Source organism: Carcharodon carcharias, chromosome 11 (genome assembly GCF_017639515.1).
Source record: "Carcharodon carcharias isolate sCarCar2 chromosome 11, sCarCar2.pri, whole genome shotgun sequence".
Taxonomy (NCBI): Eukaryota; Metazoa; Chordata; class Chondrichthyes; order Lamniformes; family Lamnidae; genus Carcharodon; species Carcharodon carcharias.
In genome coordinates this window covers 125,461,650-125,488,938 of record NC_054477.1, presented here as the reverse complement: position 1 = coordinate 125,488,938, position 27,289 = coordinate 125,461,650, and the positions used below count along the sequence as shown (strand labels likewise).

Sequence of the window (27,289 nt, the reverse complement as noted above, 5' to 3'; positions counted from 1 at the left end):
ATGCTGAGTGGATAATCAGTCTCCTCCTGAGGACCCAATCATCACAGATGCCAATCTTCAGCCAATTTGATGCACGCCATGTGATGTCAAGTAACGACTGAGCACACTGGATCCAGCAAATGCTATGGACAACATCCCGACTACATCCCAGTTGCAGTGTTGATGACTTGGCTCCAGAACTAGCTGTTCCCCTAGCCAAGCTGTTTCAGTACAGGAGAACACTGGCATCTACCTGATAATGTGGAAAACTGCCTGGTATGTGCTGTCCAGTAAAAGCAGGACAAATCCAATCCAACTCACTACCACCATATCAATCTACTCTCAATAATCAAAGTGATGATAGGTGTCATTGGCAGTGCAGCAAGCAGCACTTACCAATAAACTGATGCTCATTTTGGGTTCTGCCAGCATCACTCGACTCCAGAGCTCATTACTCTTGGTCTAAACATAGACAAAAGAGCTGAATTTCGGAGGTGAGGTTAGAGTGGCAGTCCTGGACATCAAGGCAACATTTGTCCGAGGAACCCTAACAAGATTGAAGTCAATGGGAATCACTGGGAAAATTCTGCACTAGCTGGAATCATACCCAGCACAAAGGATGATAGTTTTGGTTATCAGAGGCCAAACATTTGGTCTCAGTTCCAGGATATTACTGCAGAAGTATCTCAGGGTGGTTTCCTAGGCCCAACCATCTTCAGCAGCTTTATCAATAGCCTTGTCTCCATCATAAGATCAGAAGAGAAGAGGTTTGCTGCTGATTGCAAAGTTGTTCAGCGCCATCAGTGACTCCTAGGGTACTGAAGCAGTCTGTGCTCACACCCAGGACAACATTCAGGCTTAGGCTGATAAATGACAAGTAACATTCATACCACACAAATGCCAGGCAATGACATTTACCAAGAAAATACCTAACCATACCCCCTTGACATTTAAAAACATTGCTGAGTTCCCCACCATTAACATACTGGGTTAACATTATTAACATCAGAACACAATGATGAAGAGTCATACGGACTCGAAACGTTAACTCTGTCTTCTTCTCCAAGGACGCTGTCAGACTTGCTGAGTTTTTTCCAGCAATTTTTGTTTTCATATGAGGGTTCCTGTCCTTTGCAAATAGAAAGAACATGTCCAGGCATTGCAACTTTTTCCAAGAAACAAAACTGCTCTCTCGTGTGTTCCTAATGGCAATTCCTCGACCAGAGGTCACCTGACTTTTTGAACTTAAATGACATGGTCTACAAAAAATATGCATTCCTCTAAGACACAAACACCCAAAAGGAAAGGTGAATCAATCATGGTTAACAAAAGAAGTTAAAGATTACATTAGATCAAAGGAAATGGATTATAAGGTTGCCAGAAAAAGTGGTAAGCCCAAGGGTTGGGAGAAATTTAGAATCCAGGAAAAGAAGACCAAGAAACTGATAAAGACGGGGAAAAGAGAATATGAATGCAAGCTAGTGAGAAACTAAAGGGTGGACTGTAAAACCTTCTTTAGGCATGTGAAAAAGGAAAAACTTAGCAAGGACAAATGTGGGTCTATTACAGAAAAAGACAGGAGGATTTATAACAGGAATAAGGAAATGGTGGCCAAACCAAACAATTACTTTGTTAAAAGCAAAAAACTGTGGATGCTGGAAATCCAAAATAAAATTAAAAATACCTGGAAAAACTCAGCAGGTCTGGCAGCATCTGTGGAGAGGAACACAGTTAACGTTTCGAGTCCGTATGACTCTTCAACAGAACTAAGTAAAAATAGAAAAGAGGTGAAATATAAGCTGGTTTAAGGTGGGGGGGGGTGGGGGGGGTGGGTGGGACAAGTAGAGCTGGATAGAGGGCCAGTGATAGGTGGAGATAGCCAAAAGATGTCAATGAGAAAAGGACAAAGAGGTGTTGAAGGTGGTGATATTATCTAAGGAATGTGCTAATTAAGGGTAGAAAGCAGGACGAGCAAGGTACAGATAGCCCTAGTGGGGGTGGGGTGAAGGGAAGAGATCGAAATAGGCTAAAAGGTAGAGATAAAACAATGGATGGAAATACATTTAAAAATAATGGAAATAGGTGGGAAAAGAAAAATCTATATAAATTATTGGGGGAAAAAAAGGGAGATCAGAAAGTGGGTGAGGATGGAGGAGAGAGTTCATGATCTAAAATTGTTGAACTCAATATTCAGTCCGGAAGGCTGTAAAGTGCCTAGTCAGAAGATGAGGTGCTGTTCCTCCAGTTTGCATTGAGCTTCACTGGAACAATGCAGCAAGCCAAGGACAGACATGTGGGCATGAGAGCAGGGTGGAGTGTTGAAATAGCAAGCGACAGGGAGGTCTGGGTAATGCTTGCGGACAGACTGAAGGTGTTCTGCAAAGTGGTCACCCAGTCTGCGTTTGGTATCTCCAATTACTTTGTGTCTGCCTTTATGGAAAAAGATACAGAAAATCTCCCAGAAATACTTGGGAACCAAGGAGCTTGTGAAAATAAGGAACTGATAGAAATTAGTATTAATAAAGAGGTAGTACCTTGAAAAAATAACTGAAGGTTGATAAATCCCCTGGACCTAATGAGCTAGATCCCAGAGTATTGAAGGAGGTGGCTATAGATAGTGGATGCATTGGTGGTTATCTTTCAAAATTCTATAGATTCTGGAAAAGTTTCTGCAGACTGGAAAGTAGCAAATGTAACCCCACTATTTAAGAAGAGAGGGAGAGAAAAAACAGAGCACTACAGACCTGTTAGTTTGATGTCAGTAGTAGGGAAAATATTAGAATCTATTATTACGGATGTGATAACTAGACACTTGGAAAATAATATGATTGGGCAGTGCCACCATGGATGTATGAAATGGAATTCACATTTGACAAGCATGTTGGAGTTATTTTGAGGATGTTACCTGTAGCACAAATAAAGGAGAACCAGTGGACGTGGTCTATTTGGATTTTCTGAAGGCTTTTGTTAAGGTTCTGCACAAAAGGACCAGAGCTGGGCCACAGCTGTTCACAATCATAAATTATTTGAATTTGGGGACCAAGTGCAATATTTCCAAATTTGCTGATGATACAAAACTAGGTTTAAATCGTGAGGAAGATGCAAGGAGGCTTCAAAGGGACGTGGACAGGCTAAGTGAATGGGCAAGAACATGGCAGATGGAACATAATGTGGAAAAAGTATGAATGTGAATAAGTAAAGTTATCTTTAAAACAGGATTTTTGCATTCAGAACAAAGGCAATGGGCGGAATCTTCTGCTCTCGCTTGGAGATGGGAAGGGCATGTAATTAGGTGGGGTGGTGACATACCTTAACCTCACTGCCTTTTTGCCTCCACCATGGTGAAGACCCATGATCAACTTTCCACCCCACCACCAACTGAGACCACTTAAGGGCATCATCCCACCACTGCTGGTAAGAACCCTGTTGCAAACAGGTCTGTTACCATGCATGACAGGTGAAACTGTGCGGACTGCTTGACACCTCTGAGGGTGGAGGGGGGTGGTCCCTCAGCAAAGACACTCAGTGCCTGATCCTGGGATTGGGTTTTGCGAAGGGGGGTGCCCACTGACAGCAACTCCCCTCCCCTTGCTTCCAAACCCCCTGCCCCCTCTGCCCATACCTCCACCAGTGCCCACACATTACCAGTAGTCTTGGACTCTGGGGGGGTGTCCTTCCAGCAGCAGCCATGGCCTCCTCAGTGGCGCTGCTGGACGCAAAAGCTGCCAGCCAGGATCTCCACCCCCAGTGTCTTGGTTCCAGAGAAAGCCCACCAGTGGCCTCGCCACTGCCTGATTGGTTTGTGGCTCAGCTAGTCTCCCTAAAAAAGAGACACTCAAAAAAGACATTTCAACAAGATTCCGCTCAATTTTCTAGATTCGGCATGATATAAAAATTGCTAATGATAGTACATTCAGAATAAATAAAATAAAATCTGATCCTCAAATCCAAAGACCCATCTATAACCAGTGTGTAGACATGTGACAAGAACAGATTTATTTCAAGTACAATGTTATTTTTCATGAAAAAAATTGAAACCGTGAAATTTATCATAATTATTAATCATTAATTCCCATGGGAAAATTGTGCTACTCTCTGGTTCTTTTAGTTGACTTAATATTTCTAGATTTTTTTCCATGTAAATAAGAGTTGCAAACGAGACGATAAAGAGCTGTATTCAGCTATGGAGCCACAAGCTGCTGAGCTCTGGCCTAAATTATGTGCTACATTTAGCCGCCAGGTTTCCAGAGGCCCAGGAAACATGGTGGCAGAGTTCAACCTAAAGTGGAGGAAATTTGAGAGGAATGTAACCTCAATAAAATATTTAAATGAGCCATCTGCCTCCTGGGACCCTGCAATGTCCCCACATCCCAAACTTCACTAAAATCATAAGTGGGCAGGTTCGAGCTCGGGTCTGTGAATCATAACATTTTTAACTTCCATACCCATGAGTTTTTGGGTGTTAAAATTCCCCTCAAGGATTCAAGGCGAAGTGAAATGTGAGCGTTGCTGCCAAGGCCAGCATTTATTACCCATCCCTAACTGCCCTTGAGAAGGTGACAGTGAGATGCCTTTTTAACCTCTGAAGTCCATGTATTGTAGGTACACCCACAGTGCTTTCAGGGAGTGGGTTCCAGGGTTTTGACCCAGCGACAGTGTAGGAACAGCGTTATGGTCTCAAGTCAGGATGTGTGGCTTTTAAGGGGAACGGTGTTCCCTTGTGTCTGCTGCCCTTGTCATTCTAGATGGTAGAGGTCACAGGTTTGTCTTGTAGATGGTACAAACTGCTTCCACTGTGCATCAGTAGAGGAGGGGGTCTGACGCTTTAAGGTGGTGGATGGGGTGCCAGTCAAATGACTGCTTGATCCTAGATGCTGTCAAATTTCTCGAGTGTTATGGGAGCTGCACACATAGGGCTGAATTTTCTGGCTGATGCCTGGGTGGTGCAGCCCACATGTCAGTACTTAAAATGCCGCGCAAGCGTGCCGACGTCAGCGCACAGCGTCGCCATATTTAGGCCATTAACTCGGCAATTGACAAGGATTTTGAGGAGTTCGTGTGAACTTTGGCTCGGTGCACAGGCCCAACGGGCAGGTGGATAAGTGATTTTTTAACAAACCTCATCCACTGGAGGGATGAGGTTTCACGTCCGTTTTTTAAAAATGTAATAAATTTTGTGTTTATTATTAACATGTCCCATCTTGTGTGACATTGTCACATGAGGGAACATGATTTTTTTATTTTTCTATTTTTAAACTTTGAAAACCTTTCAGCGATCTCCCTGAGACAGCACTTAGCCTCAGGGAGATGTGTGCTCTTTCATGCACATGCGCGAAAGAGCTCACTCTCGCATTTGAGGAATTTCGCCTCCCGCACAGGAAGTGCATAGCACTTCCCGCCGGGCGGGACGCTGGGCGGGCCTTAATTGGCCTGCCCATTTAAAATGGCGACGGAGCCTGCTTTGGCAGCGGTGATCGGCTGTCCGCCCACCTGTCAAGGGCAAAATTCAGCCGATAGAGTCAACAGCATGGAAAAAGACCCTTCAGCCCATCATGTCCGAGCTGGTCATCTAGCTACTCTACTACTACTCTAACCCCATTTTCCAGCACTTGGCTCGTAGCCTTGTAAGCTAGGGCATTCCAAGTGTTCATCTAAATACTTCTTAAGTTTTGTGAGGATTCCCTCCTCTGCCACCCTTTCAGGCAGTGAGTTCTAGATACCCCACCACCTTCTGGGTGAAAAATATTTTCCTTAAATCCCCACTAAACCTCCAGCCCCTTACCTTAAATCTATGCCCCCTGGCTATTGACCCCTCCACTAAGGGGAAATGTTTCTTCCCATCTACCCTATCTATGCCCCTCATGATTTTGTACATCTCAATCAGGTCCCCCCTCAGCCATCTCTGCTCTGAGGAAAACAACCCTAGCCTATCCAGTCTCTCTTCATAGCTGAAATGTTCCAGCCCAGCCAACATCCTGGTGAATCTCCTCTGCACCCTCTCTAGTGCAATCACATCCTTCCTATAGTGTGACAACCAAAACTGCACACAGTACTCCAGATGTGGCCTAACTAATGTTTTATACAGCTCCATCATACCCTCCCTGCTCTTGCACTCAATACCTCAATTAATAAAGGCAAATACCCCATATGCCTTCTTAACCACCTGTCCTGCTGCCTTCAAGGATCTATGGAAATGCACAACAAGGTCCCTTTGATGCTCTGTACTTCCTCAGGCCCTACCATTCGTGTACTCCCCTTGCCTTGTTAGTCCTCTCAAAATGCCTCACCCCACACTTTTCAGGATTAAATCATATTTGCCACTGTTCTGCCCGTCTGATCAGCCCATCTGTAGTCTATGGCTTTCCTCCTCGCTACTTACCACATCAACAATTTTCATGTCATCTGCAAATTTACTGATCATACCTCCTACATTCACGTCTAGACCATTAATCTACACTACAAACAGCAAAGGACCCAGCACTGAACCCTGTGGTACCCTACTGGACACAGGCTTCCAGTCACAAAAACAACCTTCGGCCATCACCCTCTGCCTCCTGCCACCAAGCCAATTTTGGATCCAATTTGCCAAATTGCCCTGGATCCCATGGGCTCTTACCTTCTTGAACAGTGTCCCGTGTGGGACCTTGTCAAAAGCCTTACTGAAGTCCATGTAGACAACATCAGCTACATTACCCTCATCTACACAACTAGTTACCTCCTTGAAAAATTCAATCAAATTTGTTAGACATGATTTCCTCCTGACAAAGCCATGCTGACTATCCCTGATTAATCCATCTCTCCAAGTGAGATTGATTCTGTCCCTCAGATTTTTTCCAAAAGTTTCTCTACCACTGATTTTAGACTCACTGGCCCACAATTCCCTGGTTTATCCCCAACATCCTTCTTAAATAATGCTGCCACATTAGCTGTCATCCAGTTCTCTGGCACCTCTCCTGTGGCCAGAGAGGATTGGAAAATTAATGTCAGGGCCCCTGCAATCTCCTCCCTTGCCTCCCACAGCAGCCTGGGATACATCTCATCTGGGCCTGGGAATTTATCCACTTTTAAACCCACTAAAACTGCTAATAACTTCTCCCCCTCAATGCTAATTTGTTCAAGTATATCACAGTCATCCTCCCTGATTTCTATACCTACATCATCCTTCTCTATAGTGAATACAGATGCAAAGTACTCATTTCAAACCTCACCTACGACCTCCAGCTCCTCACATAGATTACCACTTTGGTCCCTAATGTACCCTACTCTTTCCTTGGTTATCCTCTTGCCCCTAATATATTTATAAGTTGCCTTTGAATTTTCCTTTATTTTACTCGCCAGTGTTTTTTCATGCCCCCTCTTCGCTCTCTTAATTTCTTTTTTAAGTAACCTTTGCACTTCCTATACTCCTCTAGGACTTCCACTGTTTTCAGCCCTCGGTATCTACCATAAGCCTCCCTGTTTTTCCTTATCTAATCCTGTATGTTCATCGACATCCAGGATTCTCTGGACTTGTTGGTCCCATCCTTCACCTTTATGGGAACATGTTAGCCCTGCACTCTCACTATTTCTTTTTTGAATGACTCCCACTGCTCTGTTGTAGATTTTCCTTCAAGTCACTTCTCCCAGCCCATTTTGGCCAGATCCTGTCTTATCATATTAAAATAGGCCTTCCCCCAATTCAGAACTTTTATTTTCAGTTCATCTTTGTTCTTTTCCATAACTACCTTAAATCGTACTGAGTCATGGTCACTATCACTGGAATGCTCCCCCACTGACACTTCTACCACTTGCCCAGTTTTGTGCCCTAAAATTAGATCCAGCACCTTGTAAGACTTTCTAAGTGCTGGCTTAAAAAGCTCTCCTGGAGACATTTTAAGAATTCTGCCCCCTCTAAGCCTTTCACACTTTGCCTATCCCAGTTAATATTGGGGAAGTTGAAATCCTCTATTATTCTTACCCAATTATTTCTACACTACTCTGAGATTTGCCTACATATCTGCCATTCAATCTCTTCCTATTTGTGGGTCTATAGTACACTTCCAACAATATGACTGACCCCTTTTTGTTTTTAAATTCTACCCATAAGGCCTCATTTGAGGAACCTTCTAAGATACCATCCCTCCTTACTGCAGTAATTGACTCCTTGATCAATAATGCAATGCCACACCAGCTTTTACAACCACCCCCCCCTCCCCATCACACCTGAAGATTCTATACCCTGGAATATTGAGCTGCCAGTCCTGTACTTCCCTCAACCATGTCTCTGCTTTTAAATCTGCTATCTAGCTCCCTAGTTTCTTGTTGCAGGACCTCATCCTTCTTTCTACCTTTGTCATTGGTATCAATGTGCATCACGGCCTCTGACTGTTCACCCTCCCCCTTCAGAATGCCTTGCAGCTGTTCTGCGACACCCTGACTGTGTTTGGTCTGAATGACTGGGTAACCGCTTTGCGGAACACCTCTGGTCTGTCCGCAAGCATGACCCAGAGCTTCCAGTCGCTTGCCATTATAACACATCATCCTGCTCTCATGCCCATGTGTCCGTCCTTGGCCTGCTGCAATGTTCTAGTGAAGCCCAATGCAAACTGGAGGAACAGCGCCTCATTTTCCGATTAGGCACTTTACAGCCTTCCGGACTTAACATTAAGTTCAACAACTTCAGATAATGAACTCTCTCCTCCAACCTCACCCCCTTTTCTTAATCCTTTTTATCTACATTCATTTTTATTTGTTATCCACTTAGTTTTATCCCCTTTTTTAACTCCCCTTCTATCCTCATTTTTCCCCACCACCACGCCCTCCCTCTACCCTATCCCCTACAGGACCATCTGTTACTTGTTCCATGTTGTTATTTCACACATTGCTACCCTTGTTCTGCTATTATCACATTCTGCTTTCTTCCTTTTATGCCACTATCAGCACCTTTTTTAGCACTAACCACTACCATTAACACCCCCTTTTTCCTTTAGTTCATGGCATCTTTGTGAATTCCTCCTTTGTCCTCACCTATCGCTGGCCTCCCATCCAGCTCCACCTGCCCCACCCCTCCCCAAACAGTATAATTTTTATCACATTTCCACTTCTCTTCAGTTCTGAGGAGGGTCATACAGACTCGAAATGTTAACTCTGTTTCTATCTCCACAGAGGCTGCTAGATCTGCTAAGCTGTTCCAGCATTTACTGTTTTTGTTTCAGATTTCCAGCACCTGCAGTATTTTGCTTTTATCTTTGCAACACCACCTACTCTTTTACAGCCCCATGCCCCCCCACCACTGTCTTGCCTGAAGATTCTGAACCCCGGAATATTGTGCTGCCAGTCCTGCCCCTCCCCCAAGCATGTCTCCGCGATATAGTATCCCCATGTGTTAATCAACACCCTCAACTCATCTGCCTAACTCGCAAGTCTCCTTGTATTAAAATAAATGCCATCCAGCCTTGCCATGCTCCCTTATGCCTTAATTTGATTGTATACGCTCTGCCTTCCAAGCTTACTTGTTTTTTTCCTCTATAGTTGTCTGTGCATCACCCCCACTACACCTCCACTTCATATCCCATCTCCCTGCCAAATTAGTTTAAATCCCTACCAACAGCACTAGCAAACCCCATCTCACAAGGATGTTGATCCCGTTCCGGTTCAGGTGCAACCTGTCTGAATTTTACAGATCCCACCTTCCCCGGAAACGGCCCCAGTGATCCAGGAATCTAAAGCCTTCCCTCCTGCACCAACTCTTCAGCAACGCATTCAAAAAAGAAACAAAGAAACAAAGAAAAGTACAGCAGGAACAGGCCCTCCAGCCCTCCAAGCCTGCGCCGATCATATTGCCTGTCAACTAAAACATTTTGCACTTCCGGGGTCCGTATCCCTCTATTCCCATCCTATTCATGTATTTGTCAAGCTGCCTCTTAAACACCACTATCATACCTGCTTCCACCACTTCCTCTGGAAGCAAATTCCAGACACTCACTACCCTCTGCGTAAAAAACTTGCCCCGCACATCTCCTCTAAAGTTTTGTCCTCTCACCTTAAATCTATGTCCCCTAGTAATTGACTCTTCCATCCTGGGAAAAAGCTTCTGACTATCTACTCTGTCCAAACCACTCATAATTTTGTAAACTTCTATCAAGTCGCCCCTCAATCTCCGTCACTCTAGTGAGAACAATCCGAGTTTCTCCAACCTTTCCTCATAGCTAATAACCTCCAGACCAGGCAGCATCCTGGTAAACCTCCTCTGCACCCTCTCCAACGCCTCCATATCCTTCTGGTAATGTGACGACCAGAATTGCACGCAATATTCCAAGTGTGGCCTAACCAAGGTTCTATACAGCTGCAGCATGACTTCCAGCTTTTATACTCAATACTCCTGCCAATGAAGGCAAGCATGCCATATGCCTTCCTGACTACCTTATCCACCTGCGTTGCCACTTTCAGTGACCTGTGGACCTGTACACCCAGATCCCTCTGCCTGTCAATGCACTTAAGGGTTCTGCTATTTACTGTATAATTCCTGCCTGTATTAGACCTTCCAAAATGCATTACCTCACATTTGTCCGGATTAAACTCCATCTGCCACTTCTCTGCCAAGTCTCCAAACGATCTATATCCTGTTGCATCCTTTGACAATCCTCTTCACTATCTGCAACTCCTCCAACCTTAGTGTCATCTGCAAACTTACTAATTAGCCCAGTTACATTTTCCTCCAAATCATTTACGTATACTACAAACAGCAAAGGTCCCAGCATTGATCCCTGCGGAACTCCAATAGTCACACCTCTCCATTCAGAAAAGCACCCTTCCACTGCTACCCTCTGTCTTCCATGACCAAGCCAATTCTGTATCCATCTTGCCAGCTCACCTCTGATCCCGTGAGACTTTACCTTTTGTACCAGTCTGCCATGAGGGAATTTGTCAAAGGGCTTTCTGAAATCCATGTATATAACATCTACTGCCCTTCCATCGTCGATCATCTTTGTCACTTCCTTGAGAAACTTGATCAATGACAATCAAACTAATGGCTCGATCTGGGCCGGTTAGCAGCTGCTCCAACCGGCTCGATCTGGGCTGGTTAGCTGCTGCTCCAACCAGCTTGTTCTGGGCTGGTTAGCGGCTGCTCCAACCAGCTTGTTCTGGGCTGGTTAGCGGCTGCTCCAACCAGCTCGATCTGGGCTGGTTAGCTGCTGCTCCAACCAGCTTGTTCTGGGCTGGTTAGCAGCTGCTCCAATCGGCTTGTTCTGGGCCGGTTAGCGGCTGCTCCAATCGGCTTGTTCTGGGCTGGTTAGCGGCTGCTCCAACCAGCTCGATCTGGGCCGGTTAGCGGCTGCTCCAACCAGCTTGTTCTGGGCTGGTTAGCGGCTGCTCCAATCGGCTTGTTCTGGGTCGGTTAGCTGCTGCTCCAACCAGCTCGATCTGGGCCGGTTAGCGGCTGCTCCAACCGGCTTGTTCTGGGCTGGTTAGCGGCTGCTCCAATCGGCTTGTTCTGGGTCGGTTACCGGCTGTTCCAAACGGCTTGTTCTGGGCCGGTTAGCGGCTGCTCCAACCAGCTCGATCTGGGCCAGTTAGCGGCTGCTCCAATGGGCTTGATCTGGGCCGGTTAGCGGCTGCTCCAACGGACTTGATCTGGGCCACAACTCTCAAGCTTTTGTTGAGAAGCTCCACTGGCGGTGTTCACCTCCAGGTTCGCTCCGCTCCCACTGCTGCTCCCGACTGGCACTCACTCAGGCAACTGGAGAATATTCCAAACCACTGCTGACTTGTACCTTGCAGATGGTGGACAGGCTTTGTGGTGTCAGGAGGTGAGTTATTCTCTGCAGAATTCCCAGCCTCTGACCTGCTCCGCAGCCACAGTATTTATACGGCTGGTCCAGTCAGTTTCAGATTAATGGTAACCCCCAGGATGATAGTGGGGGATTCAGTGATGGTAATGCCATTGAATGACAAGGGCAGATGGTTAGATTCTCTTTAGTTGGAGATGGTCAATTGCCTGGCAATTGTGTGGTGTGAATGTTATTTGCCACTTATCAGCCCAAGTCTAAATATTGTCCAGGTCTTGCTGAATGTGGAAATGGACTGCTTCAGAATCTGAGGAATTGTTGTGGCCTGGAATACACTACCCAAAAGGGCTGTGGAAACAGGTTCCATAGGAACTTTCAAAAGACAATTGGACATCTACTTATAGAGAACTAATCTGCAGGATCACGGAGAAAAAGCTGGGGTGGGGGACTAAATTGGACAGCTCTTTCAAAGAGCTGGCACAGGCATGACAGGCCAAATGGCCTCCTGTGCTGTAAGACTTTATGATGCTATACTGCAATCTCTGCTGTTAGTAGTAGACTTAACCAAGTATGTGTGATGGAAATATCAATGGTCCTTCTAAAGCTAAGATGCGATAAAGGATTATATAGGCTCTTTCTTTTCTTTTATATGTTCAAAGGATGTGGCATTGTTAGCTAGGCCAGCATTTGTTGCCCGTCCCTTGGGAAGGTGGTGAACTACTTTCTTGAAGTATGACAATCATGTGGTGCAGAGACAAACAACAATATTGTTAGGTCATAACAACAATGTCAGATGTCAAGTTTTATAATAGTTGACATGAAAGAAATCTCCATAAAGCACACTGTACTCATCCTAGGGCATCCAAGGACAAATTTAAGATTTACATGGTTTGAAAACTTTAACTGAAATAGGTAAACTTCTCAAGAAAGCTGAGAAAGCCAATCCAAGTTTTCTGTATTGTGAGATCATGTAAAGGGATAATTCATTCATTTCATTCCATTCCATTCATTTTACAGATGATAAGAAAGATAAGGGAAACTCGAATGCACACACACAGAGTTTTCTCTGTCATGTTACGCATTTTATTGACACAAAAGTTTTGCTGTTTAATTAAAAAAAGGTTTCACTTCCATTGTATCCAAGTTTTTGTGCCATTATCAGTTTAATAATTAGAGAAATAGTGTAAAATGTTACCAAAAAATCCATATAACTAATATAATATCTTTATTTCAAAACGCTTACCAAATTGAAAAAGTTGCGCCTAATTTGCCGTATGACACGTGGGAAGGTTGGTCGCAATAGCTCTTGATAACTTGATGGCCAAGAACGGTACTTTTGGTCCCTTTCCAGGTCATTCATCCACTAAAGGAAAAAGAAACAGGGCAGTAAATATGTTCAAGATCCAATTATACAGTGGTTTCAGTGAAATCCTCGCTATTGGACACGAATTTACAGGAAGGAAATCAACGGGAACAGGAATCCCAAATTGTTTTGCTGCATCTCTCAAAAACCAGCAAAAAAATTGGTAGAAGCCTTGTTGAAGTGATCTACCTGCTCCACTAGTCAGTGAAGGATGCAAAATGCGAAAGGGGTTCCAAAACAGAGGATTGGTGAAAATGTTATTAACCACTGCCCTATTTCACAGAATCACAGAGCAGAAGAGGCCCTTCAGCCCATCAAGTCTGCACCGACATGTGAGAAACACCTGACCTACCTACCTAATCCCATTTACCAGCACTTAGCCCATAGCCTTGAATGTTATGATGTGCCAAGGGCTCATCCAGGTACTTTTTAAAGGACGTGAGGCAACCCGCCTCCACTACCCTCCCAGGCAGCGTATTCCAGACCGTCACCAGCCTCTGGGTAAAAAATCTTTTTCTCACATCCCCCCTAAATCTCCTGCTCCTCACCTTGAACTTATGCCCCCTTATGACTGACTCTTCAACTAAGGGGAACAGCTGCTCCCTATCCACCCTGTCCATGCCCCTCATAATCTTCTACACCTCGATCAGGTCGCCCTCAGTCTTCTCTGTTCCAACGAAAACAACCCAGAGTTGAAGGGTCTCTTCATACAAACTTTGGGAAAACTGATTTAATTAACATTCTACTTCCAAGTAATAAATGTGGCTCCATATTAAGAATAATAGAGGGTGAGAGGTTGAAGTTTTGCTTTTAGGTTTCTCTGGGCAGAAATTTCCCCCCGTCGGTGGTTGGGGGGGGGTTGTGCGGGCATGGTGCCATTTTATGTGGGCAGACCAATTAAGGCCCGCCCAGTGTGACACTCGCCCGGAAGCGCTGAGCGCTCCCTGCGCGGGTGGGGGGTGGATTCCTTGAGTCGGGGCCTACTCTCTTTCACGCATGCGTGCAGAAGAACACAGAAATCTCCCTGAGAGACAAATCAAACTAAAGAAATTAATAACTCTTAAGACATGGCACATGACAGTGTCACATGAGCTGGGACATGTCAATGAATGCTTTTGAAAATTTTTATTGAATTTTTAAACACTTCATGACACCTCATCCTGCCCAAGGCTGCGAAGGCTGCCTGGGCTCTTCGCCTGCCCGCCAACCTTAAACTGAAAATCTAAATGACGCGCGGTGATGTCCGGATGCCAGACACGTCATTTTACGCATCAGCAGTGGGCCCTGCCCCTGCTCGCCAACCCAAAAATTCCACCTTCTAATGTGTACAGTTTTGCTCAGAAAAATGTTTAATAGGTAACGATCAGGAATTTTTATTTAAATCAGGAAATAGTATTTTTCTTCATTGCAAAGAACAACTCGTTTTAAATCTCAACATGATTCTCAGCCTCCAGAGAACCAGAGAGGCTCTACACCACCAGCAGGTCTGCTAAAATAATGTTTCCTCACATGCTATATGTGAATGCTAATACTGACTTGCCTGTCTAAGTCTCAGATGCATTCTCAGACGAATTGCTGTCAATAGACTTATTTATGTAAATGCACCAATGCATTAAAAACAATAATGATTATAACCCTTTAATGTTGTGCATTATGGTTTTGGTGAAACATTCAGTTCAGAGCAGAAAAGTCACCTGGTCCAGGTAAGATATATTATTGGGGGAAGGAAGGGTGAAAGTTCTAGACAATGGGCCAGAAATTCCCACCCAAAGCCAACGGACTTTGGCTACTCTCCAAATTTTCCGGTATGCCTGTGGCAATTCCCGCCATGGGTGGAGCCAGAAAATCCCGGCAATAATCTTTCAATCCTTCTTAATTACAGAAGTGATGCCAGTGGATTGAACAGTTGCAAATGTTACACACCTGTTCAAAAAGGGGAGAGAGATAAATCCAGTAACTAAAGGCCAGTCAGCCTAATGTCATGGGGAAAATTTCAGAGATTTTAATCTGGAGCAAAATTAACTATCACTCAGAAAAACATGGGTTGATCAACGACAACCAGCATGGAATTGTGAAAGGCAAATTGAGTCTGAAAGACTTGGAGGAAAGTATACAGTGATGTTCCCTAGGGGACCACTATTAGGACCACACTTATTTTTAGCATATATTCATCACTTGGACTCAGGTATAAAGGACATAATTTCAAAGTTTGCGGATGGCACAAAGCTTGAAAATGTAGTAAACAGTGAGGAGAATATGATCAGAAGGACACAGACTGATGAAAAGAGCAGAGGCAAGGCAGATGGAACTTAATGCAGAGAATTGTGAAGTGATGCATTTGGAAGGAAAAAAGGAAGAGGCACAATATAAACTGAAAGGTATAATTTTAAAGGGGGTGCAGGAACAGAGAAGCCTGGGGTTCACATACCCATCCACGAAGGTGGCAGGACAAACTGGTAAGGCTGTTAAAAAGCATACAGGTTCTTTGACTTAACAAAGAGTGGAACAGAGAATGAAAGCAAGGAGGTTATGCTAAAATTTGGTAAATCACTGTTAGGCCTCATCTGCAATATTGTGTTCAATTCTCAGCATTACACTTCAGGGAGAGTGTCAAAGCTTTGCAACGGCTGCAGAGGAGATTTACCAGAATGGAACCAGTGTTGAGCAGCTTCAATTACTTGGAGAATGAAGAAAAACCAGAAACAGAAACCTTAGAACAGAAAAGGAACATAGGAGCAGCAGTCAATCATTCTGCCCCTTGAGCTTGCTCCACCTTTCAACAAGATAACAGCTGATCTGTACCTTAACCCGATCTATCCAAAATGGTTCAGTTACCCTCAATTTGTAGTTGCCTAACAAAAATCTATCAATCACAGATTTGACAATTCATCTAGCTTCAATAGCTTTTTAGCGGACATTTTTCTAGGTTTCTGCTAGCTAAGTGCAGATTAAATCAGAGGTGCTCAAATTATTAGGTGTTTTATAGACAGATAAGAAAAAACAGTTTCCATTTGCAAAAGGGTTGGTTACCAGAAGACAAAGATTTACTGCAAATGGTGGAAGGTGGTGAAATTAGATTTTTTTCTTTTTTACGTAGCAAATTGTTACAATCTGGAATGTAGTATCTAAAAGGGTGGTGGAAGCAGGTTCAATAATAACTTTCAGAAGACAATTGTATCTAGCAAAGAATCACAGAATCGTTCCAGCACAGAAAGCCATCTGGCTCATCGTGCCTGTGCTGGCTCCCCTAAGGAGCAATTCACATGCTGAATCACTCCCCGAAAAGGAGAAATTTGCAGATCTAAGGCATAAGAACAGGGGCACGGGGCAAATTGGATACAGCTTTAAAAGAACCAGCACAGAAGCAATGGACTGATTGGACCTCTGTGCTGTATGACTCTGGTATATTGTTTCCTCCAGGGCTTCCACTAATGTTCTCCTGAAGCTATGAAAAAGCTGTAGACAACGTCTAGACAAACATAGAGCCAATACATTTTTGTTAATAATCATATATCAGGAAGAGCTCTAGAGGTCAAAAGATGAGCACACATACACACCACATAACAATGCATAATATACCAACAATTATGGCTGAGTGTCGGATATCAAGTGCTGGGTTTTCTTCTATAGGATAGACATTCAGACTCAGAAGTTTACTTAGATCTTTATCTTTGATCCCAAGGTTATAAAGACCATCCATAACTTTTCCTTCCTCTTTGAGGATATCTAGGATACTGGGGGAAAAAAAATGGATTAATCAGATTTTGCTGGTAGACAATGCAACAAGCACAGGAAATCATTTTCTTTTGAAAATGCTGGTTAAATCTGAAAATAGCATGGCTAAGTCAATAGGAGAACTCCTCAAAAGTTTGCAATAGCCTATTAAACAGAATGATATATTTATTAAGCTCCCAGGATATCATGTTTTAAAGAAATGTAAAATTATCTTCCAACTTGGCATTCAATCATTTAACTGATAACGATCCTGAATTGCAGATTTCAATTCCATTGGTTATATAAGTAAGTAAAATAGAATACCTAGATACAAATTAAATAGTTGGCAGCTTTTGTTCAGTGTTGGCACTCTTACCTCTCACTCTGAAGTTTATGTGTTGGAAACAACATTACCTCTAAGATTTTTTTGGAGTGCATGGGCAATTTACTGAAGTGCATGGCCCCATCAATTTTTTTTGTGCAGCTGTGCATGTATGGCAATTTAAAGGAGTCAACTGTGCAAGGCCTGAGAGGAAACTTTTGGTTTCTGCACTGCCACACAGTTTGAAAATAAAATTGCTTCAAATCCCACTCCTGAGATTTGAGTATACAATCTAAGCTGACACTTCAATGCAATATTGAAGGAGTGCTACATTTTAGAAGGGATGCTAAACCAAGGCTGCCCTCTCAGGTAGATGAAAAAGATCCTGCAACATCATTTGAAAAAGAATGGGGCATTTATTCTTTTATCCTGGCCAATAATTAATGTTCAACAACGGGTATTTCCCCCCCCCCCAATCGGGGGGGAAGTTGAATAACCGGCGCGCACAGGTGCACTTCCGATCAGCGTCCCCAATCGGGGGCGCGATGCCATTTTACGTGAGCGAGCCAATTAAGGCCCGCCCAGCGTGACACTATGTGCTCCCTGTGCAGGCGGAGGGATTCCCCAAAAGCGAGAGTGCGCTGTTCTGCGCATGCGCACAAAAGAGCGCACTCATCTCCCTAAGGCTAAGTGCAGCCTCAGGGAGATCGGATGTAAATGTCAAAAAGATAAAAATAGAAAAATAAAATTTCCCTGACATGTCCCCTCAATGTCACATGAGTTGGGACATGTCCATAATTTTCACAAAAATTATATTAAAATTTTTTAAAAGCTACATGAATGAGGATGAGGTTTTATGCTTTATCCAATTTGCGCCGGGGCTCCTGACCTGCCCGGCAACCTTAAAGTTGGACGGGCAGGTCCTTTAATTGTTTAATTGATCCTGTCAATGGCCTCAATTGGCCATTGACAGGTTGGCGGGAGCGGGAACTGATTTCGCTGCGCCCCCATCTTCCTGAAAATTTAAATGAGGGGCGATGATGTCGGGAGCTCCCCCCCACGTCACCACGCGTCATTTTATGCGTCAGCAAGCTGACGTGTAAAATCCTGCCCCATGTTTAGTTGGAGTTACCTTCTTAAAAGTCTCAGCTCTGCTCTTGGTTGCAAAGTTAGAATTTTGATTACATTGTTTTTTTTGCAATGTCATTATTCCAAAAATTTTTGATGTTCTCTGGGCCTGATAAATTGTATTATCAGGCTTTCCAACTCCATTTCCAAGAAAACTTGTATTTACATAGGGGAGAATTTTTCCTATGGTGGGCAGGCTGGGTGGGAGCAGGCGCAGAGCTGATTGCCGCCTGTGATTGGCTGCCCGCCACCATTTTACGCGGGCGAGCCAAATAAGGCCTGCCCAGTGTAACACGCGGCCAGTAGTGCTCAGCCTGTGTGGGTGGGGGAGAGGAGGGAGAGTCGGGGCCTGCACTCTTTCGCACATGCACACGAAAGAGCGCAGCAATCTCCCTGAGGCATGGAGCTGCCTCGGGGAGATTGAATAGATTATAAAACATTTAAATAAATGAAGTAAAAATTTATTTAAATATGTCCCCTCATGTGACAGTGTCACATGAGTTGGGACATGTTTGTGAAGTTTGGAAAATTTATTAATTTATTTTATAAAAGCTTCAGGAAACCTCATCCCGCCCGTGGATGAGGTTTCCTGAAAATCGCGAAGCCTGCTTGGATCTTCGCCTGCCCGTCAACCTTAATGCTGATTGCGGGCGCCCGCCAAACGAAATATCGAGATGACATGCAATGACATTGGACACACACCCAACATCATCGTGCGTCATTTTACGCGTCGGCATGTCGGGCCCGCCCTTGCATGCCAACCACAAGATTCAGTCCATAGTGCCTTTCACAATCACAGGACATTCCAAAGCTCGTTAAATGCAGTGATATCACTGTTGTAATATATGAAATGTGTCAGCCAATTTGTGCTCATTAAGTTTCCACAAATAGCAATGTGATAATGATCAAATAATTTGCCTGTGTGAGGTTGATTGAGGATAAATATTGGCCAAGCATCATACATAACTCCCCTGCTCTTCTTCAAAATAATGCCATGCCTTAAATGTTCATCGGAGAGGAAAGGCAAGAACATAGGATTTAGGAGCAGGAGTAGGCCATTCAGCCCTTTGAGACTGCTTCAATAAGATCATGGCTGACTTGGTTGTGGTTTCTACTCCACTTTGCCATCAGCCCCCCATTACTCTAGACTTCCTTGTCTTTCAAAACTCTGTCTAACTCTACCTTGAATAAATTCAATGACACAGCCTCCAGTTTTCTGGGAAGAGAATTCCACGTACTAAGTACCCTTTGAAGGAAAAATATCTCCTCATCTCCGTTTTAAATAGTAGGCGACTTTCTATTAAACTATGTCCCCTGGTCCTAGTCTCTCCCAGAAGAGGAAAAATCCTCGCAGAATCTATCCTATGAAATACCCTCAGGATCTTAGATGTTTCAATAACATCACCTCTCATCCTTCTGAAATCCAGTTCAACCTTCCTTCATAAGATAATCCCCTCACCCAATGAATGAATCGAGTGAATCTTCTCTGAACTGCTTCAATGACAATTATATCTTTTTTTCAAAGAAGGAGACCAAAACTGTACACCAGTGCTCCAGGTGTGGCCTCACCAAGGCCCTGTACAGCTGCAGTAAAACTTCCCTACTTTAATGGACAGAATTTTGCCCTTGGCGGGCAGGCTTGGCAGGGAAGGTTGGGAAGCTGACTGTCACCCGCGATCGGCACTGCACCACGAATTTATGCTGGCGGGCCAATTAAGGCCCACCCAGCCTGAAATGACAGCGGCAGGGCTGAGTGCTGCAAGTGCAGGAGGGGGGAGGAGTGCGAGCTGGCCGGCATGAACTTGGTGCTTGTGCATGAGTGAGCGCTGCATAATCTCCCTGAGGCACGGAGCTCCCTCAGTGGGATGAAGAGATATGAAAAAAATGTTAAAAATAAAAATGTAATAAAATATGTCCCCTCATATGACTCTGTCACATGAGCAGGGACATGTTATTAATTAAAAATTAAAGTTTTTATTTTACTTTTATTTGCTTTTGGAAATCTCATCCTGCCAGTGGATGAGGTTTCCAAAGAAGCGCAAAGGCCGCTTGGCCATTTCGCCTGCACTCCAACCGTTAGGTTTGACGAGCAGCTAAAAATTGAATTTAATTGATAACATAATGGCCTTAGCAGGCCTTTTAATTGCCAACAGGCTCGCTGCTGGCTCCAGTGCCACCTTCCAACCAAACTATCTCGCAACTGTGCACTGACGTCGGCATACTCGGCTGACGTCAACGCGCGTCATTTCACACTTGAGCAGGTCAGGCTGCCGGCTGAGTGAAAATTTTTGCCCTACATTCCATTCCCTTTGCAATGAATGGCAACATTCCATATGCCTACCTAGGTCAGGATCTTCCCCTCGGCGATTTGGGGGTGGGGCCCGGTTGTCAAGGGTAAAATGACGCGGGGTGACAATCTCCGAAGTCATCCTGGGCCATTTAAATTTTTAGAAAGGTGGGCGGACAGCAAAATCAGCTGTCAATGGCCAATTAAGGGCATTGACAGGCTAATTAAAGTACTTAAAGACCTGCCCGGCCAATCTTAAGGCTGGCGGGCAGACCAGGAGCTCCAACAGGCTCCAGATTATTCATGAAACTTCATCCACTGGCGGGATGAAGTCTCATGTCCATTTTGTACAAAAATAATAAAGTTTATCTGTTCTTTATTAACATATCTCATCTCGTGTGACATGTTAATAATTCTTTAATGTTTCTATTTTTAAAGTTTTTACCACTGTCAGTATTCTCCCTGAGACAGCACTTGCTCTCAGGGAGCAGCGCGCTCTTTCATGCGCATGCGTGAATGAGAGCACTTGACTGACGGGGATTCCCTCCCCCCTCCCTGCACAGGAAGCGCTTCTCGTCGGGGATGCCGCTGGGCGGGCCTTAATTGGCTCGCCCACTTAAAATGGCGGCAGGCCCCATTTCAGTGGCGGGGGTCGGGTGTCCGTCCTCCACCAAGCCGGTGGGGCCCACTCGCCATCTGAGGGAAGGAGTCTGCCCCAATCACTTGCTTGTAACTGCATACTAACTTCTTTTGATTCACATACCAGGGCAGGGTGTTCAAAAAGGAAATGAGGAGGGTACAGGCTCAACATGTTCCCTCTAGGGTGATAGGAAGGAGTAACAAGACCAGAGAACCATGGATAACCAGAGATATACAGGTCACGATGAGAAGGAAAAGAGAAGCTTTTAGCAGGTACAAGGGAAGCAAATCAGCAGAGGCATTAGTGGAGTACAGACAGTTCAGAGTGGAGCTTAAGAAAGAAATTAAGAGAGCAAGGAGGGGTTATGAGAAAGCTCTGGCTGGTAAAAGTAGGGAAAATCCCACGATATTATATAAGTATATCAATGGAAAGAGGATAACCAGGGAAAGGGTAGGGCCCATAAGGGACCAAGGGTGCAATCTATGGGTGGAGCCAGAGGACATCGTTCGAGTGTTGAATGAATACTTCACGTCCATCTTCATCCAAGAGAATGAGGATGAAGGTATCAAACTCAAGGAGAGAGACTGCGAGGTTCTTAAGCAAATTGATATAGGGGGTGACAAAGTATTGGAGGTGTTAGCAGTCTTAAAAGTGGGCAAATCTCCAGGTCCAATGATTTGTGTCCCAGACTGCTGAGGGAGGCAAGGGAGGAGATTGCAGGGGCTCTGACCCAAATTTTTAATTCCTCTCTGGCCATGGGGGAGGTGCCAGAGGACTGGAGAACAGCTAATGTGGTTCCGCTATTTAAGAAGGGTTGTAGAGATAAGCCAGGGAACTACAGGCCAGTGAGTCTCACGTCAGTGGTCGGGAAACAATTGGAGAAATTTCTGAAGGAGAATATCTATCTCCACTTGGAGAGGCAAGGTTTGATCAGGGATAGACAGCGTGGCTTTGGCAGAGGGAGATCATGCCTAACAAATTTGATTGAATTTTTTGAGGAGGTGACCAGGTGTATAGATGAGGGTAGTGCAGTTGATGTAGTTTATATGGATTTCAGCGAAGCCTTTGACAAGATCCCACATGGGAGACTTATAAAGAAGGAAAATGCACATGGGATACAGGGTAATTTGATAAGGTGGATTCAAAATTGGCTTAGTTGTAGGAGACAGAGGGTGATGACAGAAGGATGCTTTAGTGACTGGAAGCCAATGTCCAGTGGCGTACCACAGGGATCTGTGCTGGGTCCCCTATTATTTGTCATTTATATAAACGACATAGATGACTACGTGGAGAGTAGGATTAGTAAGTTTGCAGATGACACAAAGATTGGCCGGGTGATTAACAGTGAGGTAGAGTGTCTTGGGCTACAGGAAGATATAGACGGGATGGTCAAATGGGCAGATAAGTGACAGATGGAATTTAACCCTGAAAAGTGTGAGGTGATACACTTTGGAAGGAGTAATTTGACAAGGAAGTATTCAGTGAACAGCATGACACTAGGAAGTTCTGAGGAACAAAGGGACCTTGGTGAGCTATTTTGGGCCCCGTATTTCAGGAAGGATGTGCTGGCCCTGGACAGGGTCCAGAAGAGGTTCACGAGAATGATCCCAGGAATGAAAGGCTTAACATATGATGAATGTTTGAGGACTCTGGGTCTATACTCGATGGAGTTTAGAAGGATGAGGGGGGATCGGATTGAAACTTACTGAATACTGAAAGGCCTGGATAGACTGGACGTGGGGAAGATGTTTACATTAGTAGGAGAGACTAGGGCACAGCCTCAGAGTAAAGGGAAGACCTTTTAGAACAGAGATGAGGAGAAACTTCTTTAGCTAGAGAGTGGTGAATCTATGGAATTCATTGCCACAGAAGGCTGTGGAGGCCAGAACATTGTGCGTATTTAAGACCGAGATAGATAGGTTCTTGATTGGTAAGGGGATCAAAGGTTATGGGGAGAAGGCGGGAGAATAGGGTTGAGAAACATATCAGCCATGACTGAATGGCGGAGCAGACTCGATAGGCTGAATGGCCTAATTTCTGCTCCTATGTCTTATGGTCTTGGTATGTGTGTCCATAGATCTCTGAAGGCAGAGGGGCATGTTAGTCAGGTGTTGAAAAAGGCATTTGGGACACTTGGCTTTATCAATCGAGGCGTAGACTACAAAAGTAGGGAGATCATGTCGGAGTTGTATAGAACCTTGGTGAGGCCACAGCTGGAGTACTGTGTGCAGTTCTGGCCCACCACATTATAGGAAGGATGTGATTGCACTGGAGGGGGTGCAGAGGAGATTCACCAGGATGTTGCCTGGGATGAAACATTTAAGATACGAAGAGAGGTTGGATAGACTTTGGTTGTTTTCGCTGGAGCAAAGAAGACTGAGGGGTGACTTGATCGAGGTATATAAGATTATGAGGGGCATGGATAGGGTGGATAGGGAGCAGCTGTTCCCCTTAGTTGAAGGGTCAGTCACAAGGGGGCATAAGTTCAAGGTGAGGGGCAGGAGGTTTAGGGGGATGTGAGGGTGGTGATGGTCTGGAATGCACTGCCTGGGGTGGTGGAGGCAGGTTGCCTCACATCCTTTAATAAGTACCTGGATAAGCACTTGGCACATCATAACATTCAAGGCTATGGGCCAAGTGCTGGTAAATGGGATTAGGTAGGTAGGTCAAGTGTTTCTCACGTGTCGGTGCCACAGTGATCAGTGCTAGGGCCTTAACATTTTACAACTTATTTAAATGACTTGGCTGAAGGGACACAACTTATGGTTTCTAAATTTGCTGATGACACAAAGATAGGTAGGAAAGTAAGCTGTGAAGGGGACATAAGGAGGCTACAAAGGGGCATAGATAGGTTAAATGAGTGGGACAAGATTTGGCAAATGGAGTATAACGTGGGCAAATATGAAATTGTCCATTTTGTGAGGAAAAATGCAAAAAAAAAGCATATAAATGGTGAGAAAGTAGGGAGGTTATGCTTCAGTTGTACAGGGCACTGTGAGACCACGTCTGCAGTACTGTGTACAGTATTGGTCTCCTTATTTAAGGAAAGGTGTAAATGCATTAGAAGCAGTTCAGAGAAGGTTTGCTAGACTAATACCAGGAATGGTCGGGTTGTCTTCTGAGGAAAGGCTGGATATATGAGGCTCGTATCCACTGGAGTTCAGAAGAGTAAAAAACCTTTAAGATCCTGAGGGGTCTTGACAGGGTGCATGTGAGAGAATCTAGAACTAGGGGTCACTGTTTAAAAATAAGGGGTTGCTCTTTTAAGACAGAGATAGGGAGAATTTTTTTGTCTCAGAGGGCCATGAATGTTTGGAATGCTCTCAGTGGAAACAGAGTCTGAATATTTTTAAGTCAGAGGTAGATAGATTCTTGATCGCCAAGCCAGTGATAACCGCATCCAATGAACGAATAAATAAAATATAAAAAAATGATGGTAGGCTTGGTTTATCTAATAGGAAAGGGACCCACTTTATACACACAAATTCCTGCTTGCAATTCAGAAACTCCTTTCCAGGAGAATGGCTGCTTTAAAGTGAGCTTACAGCAAATTCTGCTTTTTGAGAATACCACAGTGGAAGAAGGTTTTTCAGGACTAGCTAAAACATCTGCTTCACCTTAATGGCATCGGTACACTACTGTATGCCAAAAAACAAGCAACAAATCTAGGCTGGCCTATTATACTAATGTGCAGGAAGTTATGAAACTGGCAAAGGAAGAGAAAGCAGATAGTAGTAAAAAAACAAAAAAAACTGCAGATGCTGGAAATCCAAAACAAAAACAGAATTACCTGAAAAAACTCAGCAGGTCTGGCAGCATCGGCAGAGAAGAAAAGAGCTGATGTTTCGAGTCCTCATGTCCCTTCAACAGAACTCAGTCCTGTTGAAGGGTCATGAGGACTCGAAACGTTAACTCTTTTCTTCTCCGCCGATGCTGCCAGACCTGCTGAGTTTTTCCAGGTAATTCTGTTTTTGTGTTGAAGCAGATAGTAGTGTTGACTGTAGTTTTTCACACTGGAGGGAGGCAGACAATGCAGTTTTCCACAGATCAGTATTAGCTCCACTTCTCTTTTTGATAATATATTAATGAATTGGACTTGGGTAAACAGTGTATAATTTCAAGTTATCAGGTGCCACAAAATTGAAAATGCAGTAAACAATGGGGAGGATAGTAATAGATTTCAGGAGACTGTGGACAGGCTGGTGAATATGGGCAGACACAAGGCAGATGAAATACAATGCAGAAAAGTACTATGGGCAGAATTTTCCCGCTGGTGTCTGGGGGCGTGCCCCCCACGCTGACGCATAAAATATGCACAGTGATGTCAAGCTTGCGTCCTGATGTCACCATGCGCCATCGTGATATTTGGGAAGACGGGCGCTATAAGTTCGGATGTGCGCCCACCATCAATTAACGGGCCAGTTAAGGCCCTTGAAGCAGCAATTGAATATGATTTTTCGCAGCCCATGTGATCTTCAGGACGTCGCATGGGCACAACGGGAAGGTGGGTAGGAGACATCTGTATAATCCTCATCCACGGGCGGTATAAAAGGGGGTGAGTGGGGTCGTGACTGTGATCTTTCAGGTATTTAAGTGTGAAAGTTACTTATACTTGCCTGTGCGAGCCGGAATATTTCAATACCAGCTGCTTAGGCAGGAGTAAAAGCCTTGCTCAGGACTCTACAGTAAAGTTCATTTTTGGGGGCTCCAGATTTCAGGAGGCCTTCCCTTAGCCTGGGAGTGAGAGTTGTGCTCTCCACTGGAGGCACCTCCTCTGAGGAGGAAGTGAGGGCTAGAATGGGCAGGAGGCCAGGAGTCCACATTCGGCCTCCAGGGGAACCACCTTTGGTAGAAGAGGCGCAGGTGAAAGGGACGCAGGGCCAACAGGAAGTCCAAGGCAGAAGGGGCCACAGAAGATGCCAATATCCTGATGCCAGGGTATACCAGGGTAGCGAAGCAGCTACCTCAATATATCTGAGGTCCAGTGCCGAAGGAGGCTCCGTCTCTCAAGGGAGACAGTCAACTATATCTGTCAGATGATAGGCCCTGAGATCTCTGCAAACTGTGTGGGCGGGCACCCCATTCCAGTGGCTCTAAAGGTCACAGCTACCCTTAACTTCTACGCCTCTGGCTCTTTCCAGGGATCAGCAGTTGATCTCTGCGGAGACTCCACACAAGTGTCAAGCAGGTGACAGACGCTCTGTTCAGGCGTGCACTGACTTTCATCCATTACTGCTGGGGCGAGGCCAGCCAGACAGAGCGAGCCAGAGGCTTCGCGGCCATTATTGGCTTCCCCCGCGTTCAGGGTGCAATCGACCGCAGACATGTGGCCATCAAGGCGCCAGCAGGTGAGCCCAGTGCCTTTGTCAACAGGAAGGGCTTCCACTCGTGAACGTGCAGATAGTGTGTGAACACAGGATGCAGATTCTACAAGGTACCTAGGCAGCTCCCATGACGCTTACATACTCAGATACTCCCAGGTGCCGAGGCTCTTCAGTGCTCCAGCCCAGCTGGATGGATGGCTGCTGGGTGACAAGGGCTATCCCTTCAGAAGGTGGCCCATGACACCTCTCCGCCATCCAAGAACAGAGGCTGAGCAGCGGTACAATAGGAGCCACGCCTCCACAAGGGCTGTGGTGGAGAGAGCCATCAGTCTTCTCAAGATGCGTTTCCAATGCCTGGATCACTCAGGGGGTGCACTCCAATACACCCCAGATCGTGTTTCGCTGACAGTGATTGCATGCTGCGCTCTCCACAATCTGGCACTGGAAAGGTGCGATGCAGTGGACGAGGAAGATATAGACACAGTTGCTCCTGATGCACACAATGAGTCCAGCAGTGACTCTGAAGATGAGCACGCACAGGAGAATGCTGAGGGGGTAGACGCTGACCCGAGCATACTCCAGGGAGGCAGGGACACCTGGGAGGCTTTAATCCAAAGAACCTTTAGCTAGACCACCACAGATGAATCTTCAACACACACCAGGGCTGCAGGCTCCATACTCGATACCTGAGCACTAAATCAGCCAGGATACTAACATTAACTTGTCAATAAAGCTCAGTGTCAAACAACTCACTCATAACATCA

General features: G+C 45.0%; 1 protein-coding gene across 4 annotated transcripts in view; it reads right to left on the bottom strand.

Moving 5' to 3' along the window:
- uggt2 (UDP-glucose glycoprotein glucosyltransferase 2) overlaps nucleotides 1-27,289 on the bottom strand; it is a 437,193-nt gene that overhangs the window by 258,216 nt on the left and 151,688 nt on the right. For all 4 annotated transcript variants that reach the window (XM_041199272.1, XM_041199273.1, XM_041199274.1 and 1 more), the window contains exons 13-14: nucleotides 16,694-16,844; nucleotides 12,991-13,110 (exon numbers count right to left, since the gene is read on the bottom strand). In XM_041199272.1, the coding sequence (XP_041055206.1) occupies nucleotides 12,991-13,110; nucleotides 16,694-16,844 (271 nt within the window). The remainder of the gene's footprint in view (nucleotides 1-12,990; nucleotides 13,111-16,693; nucleotides 16,845-27,289) is intronic.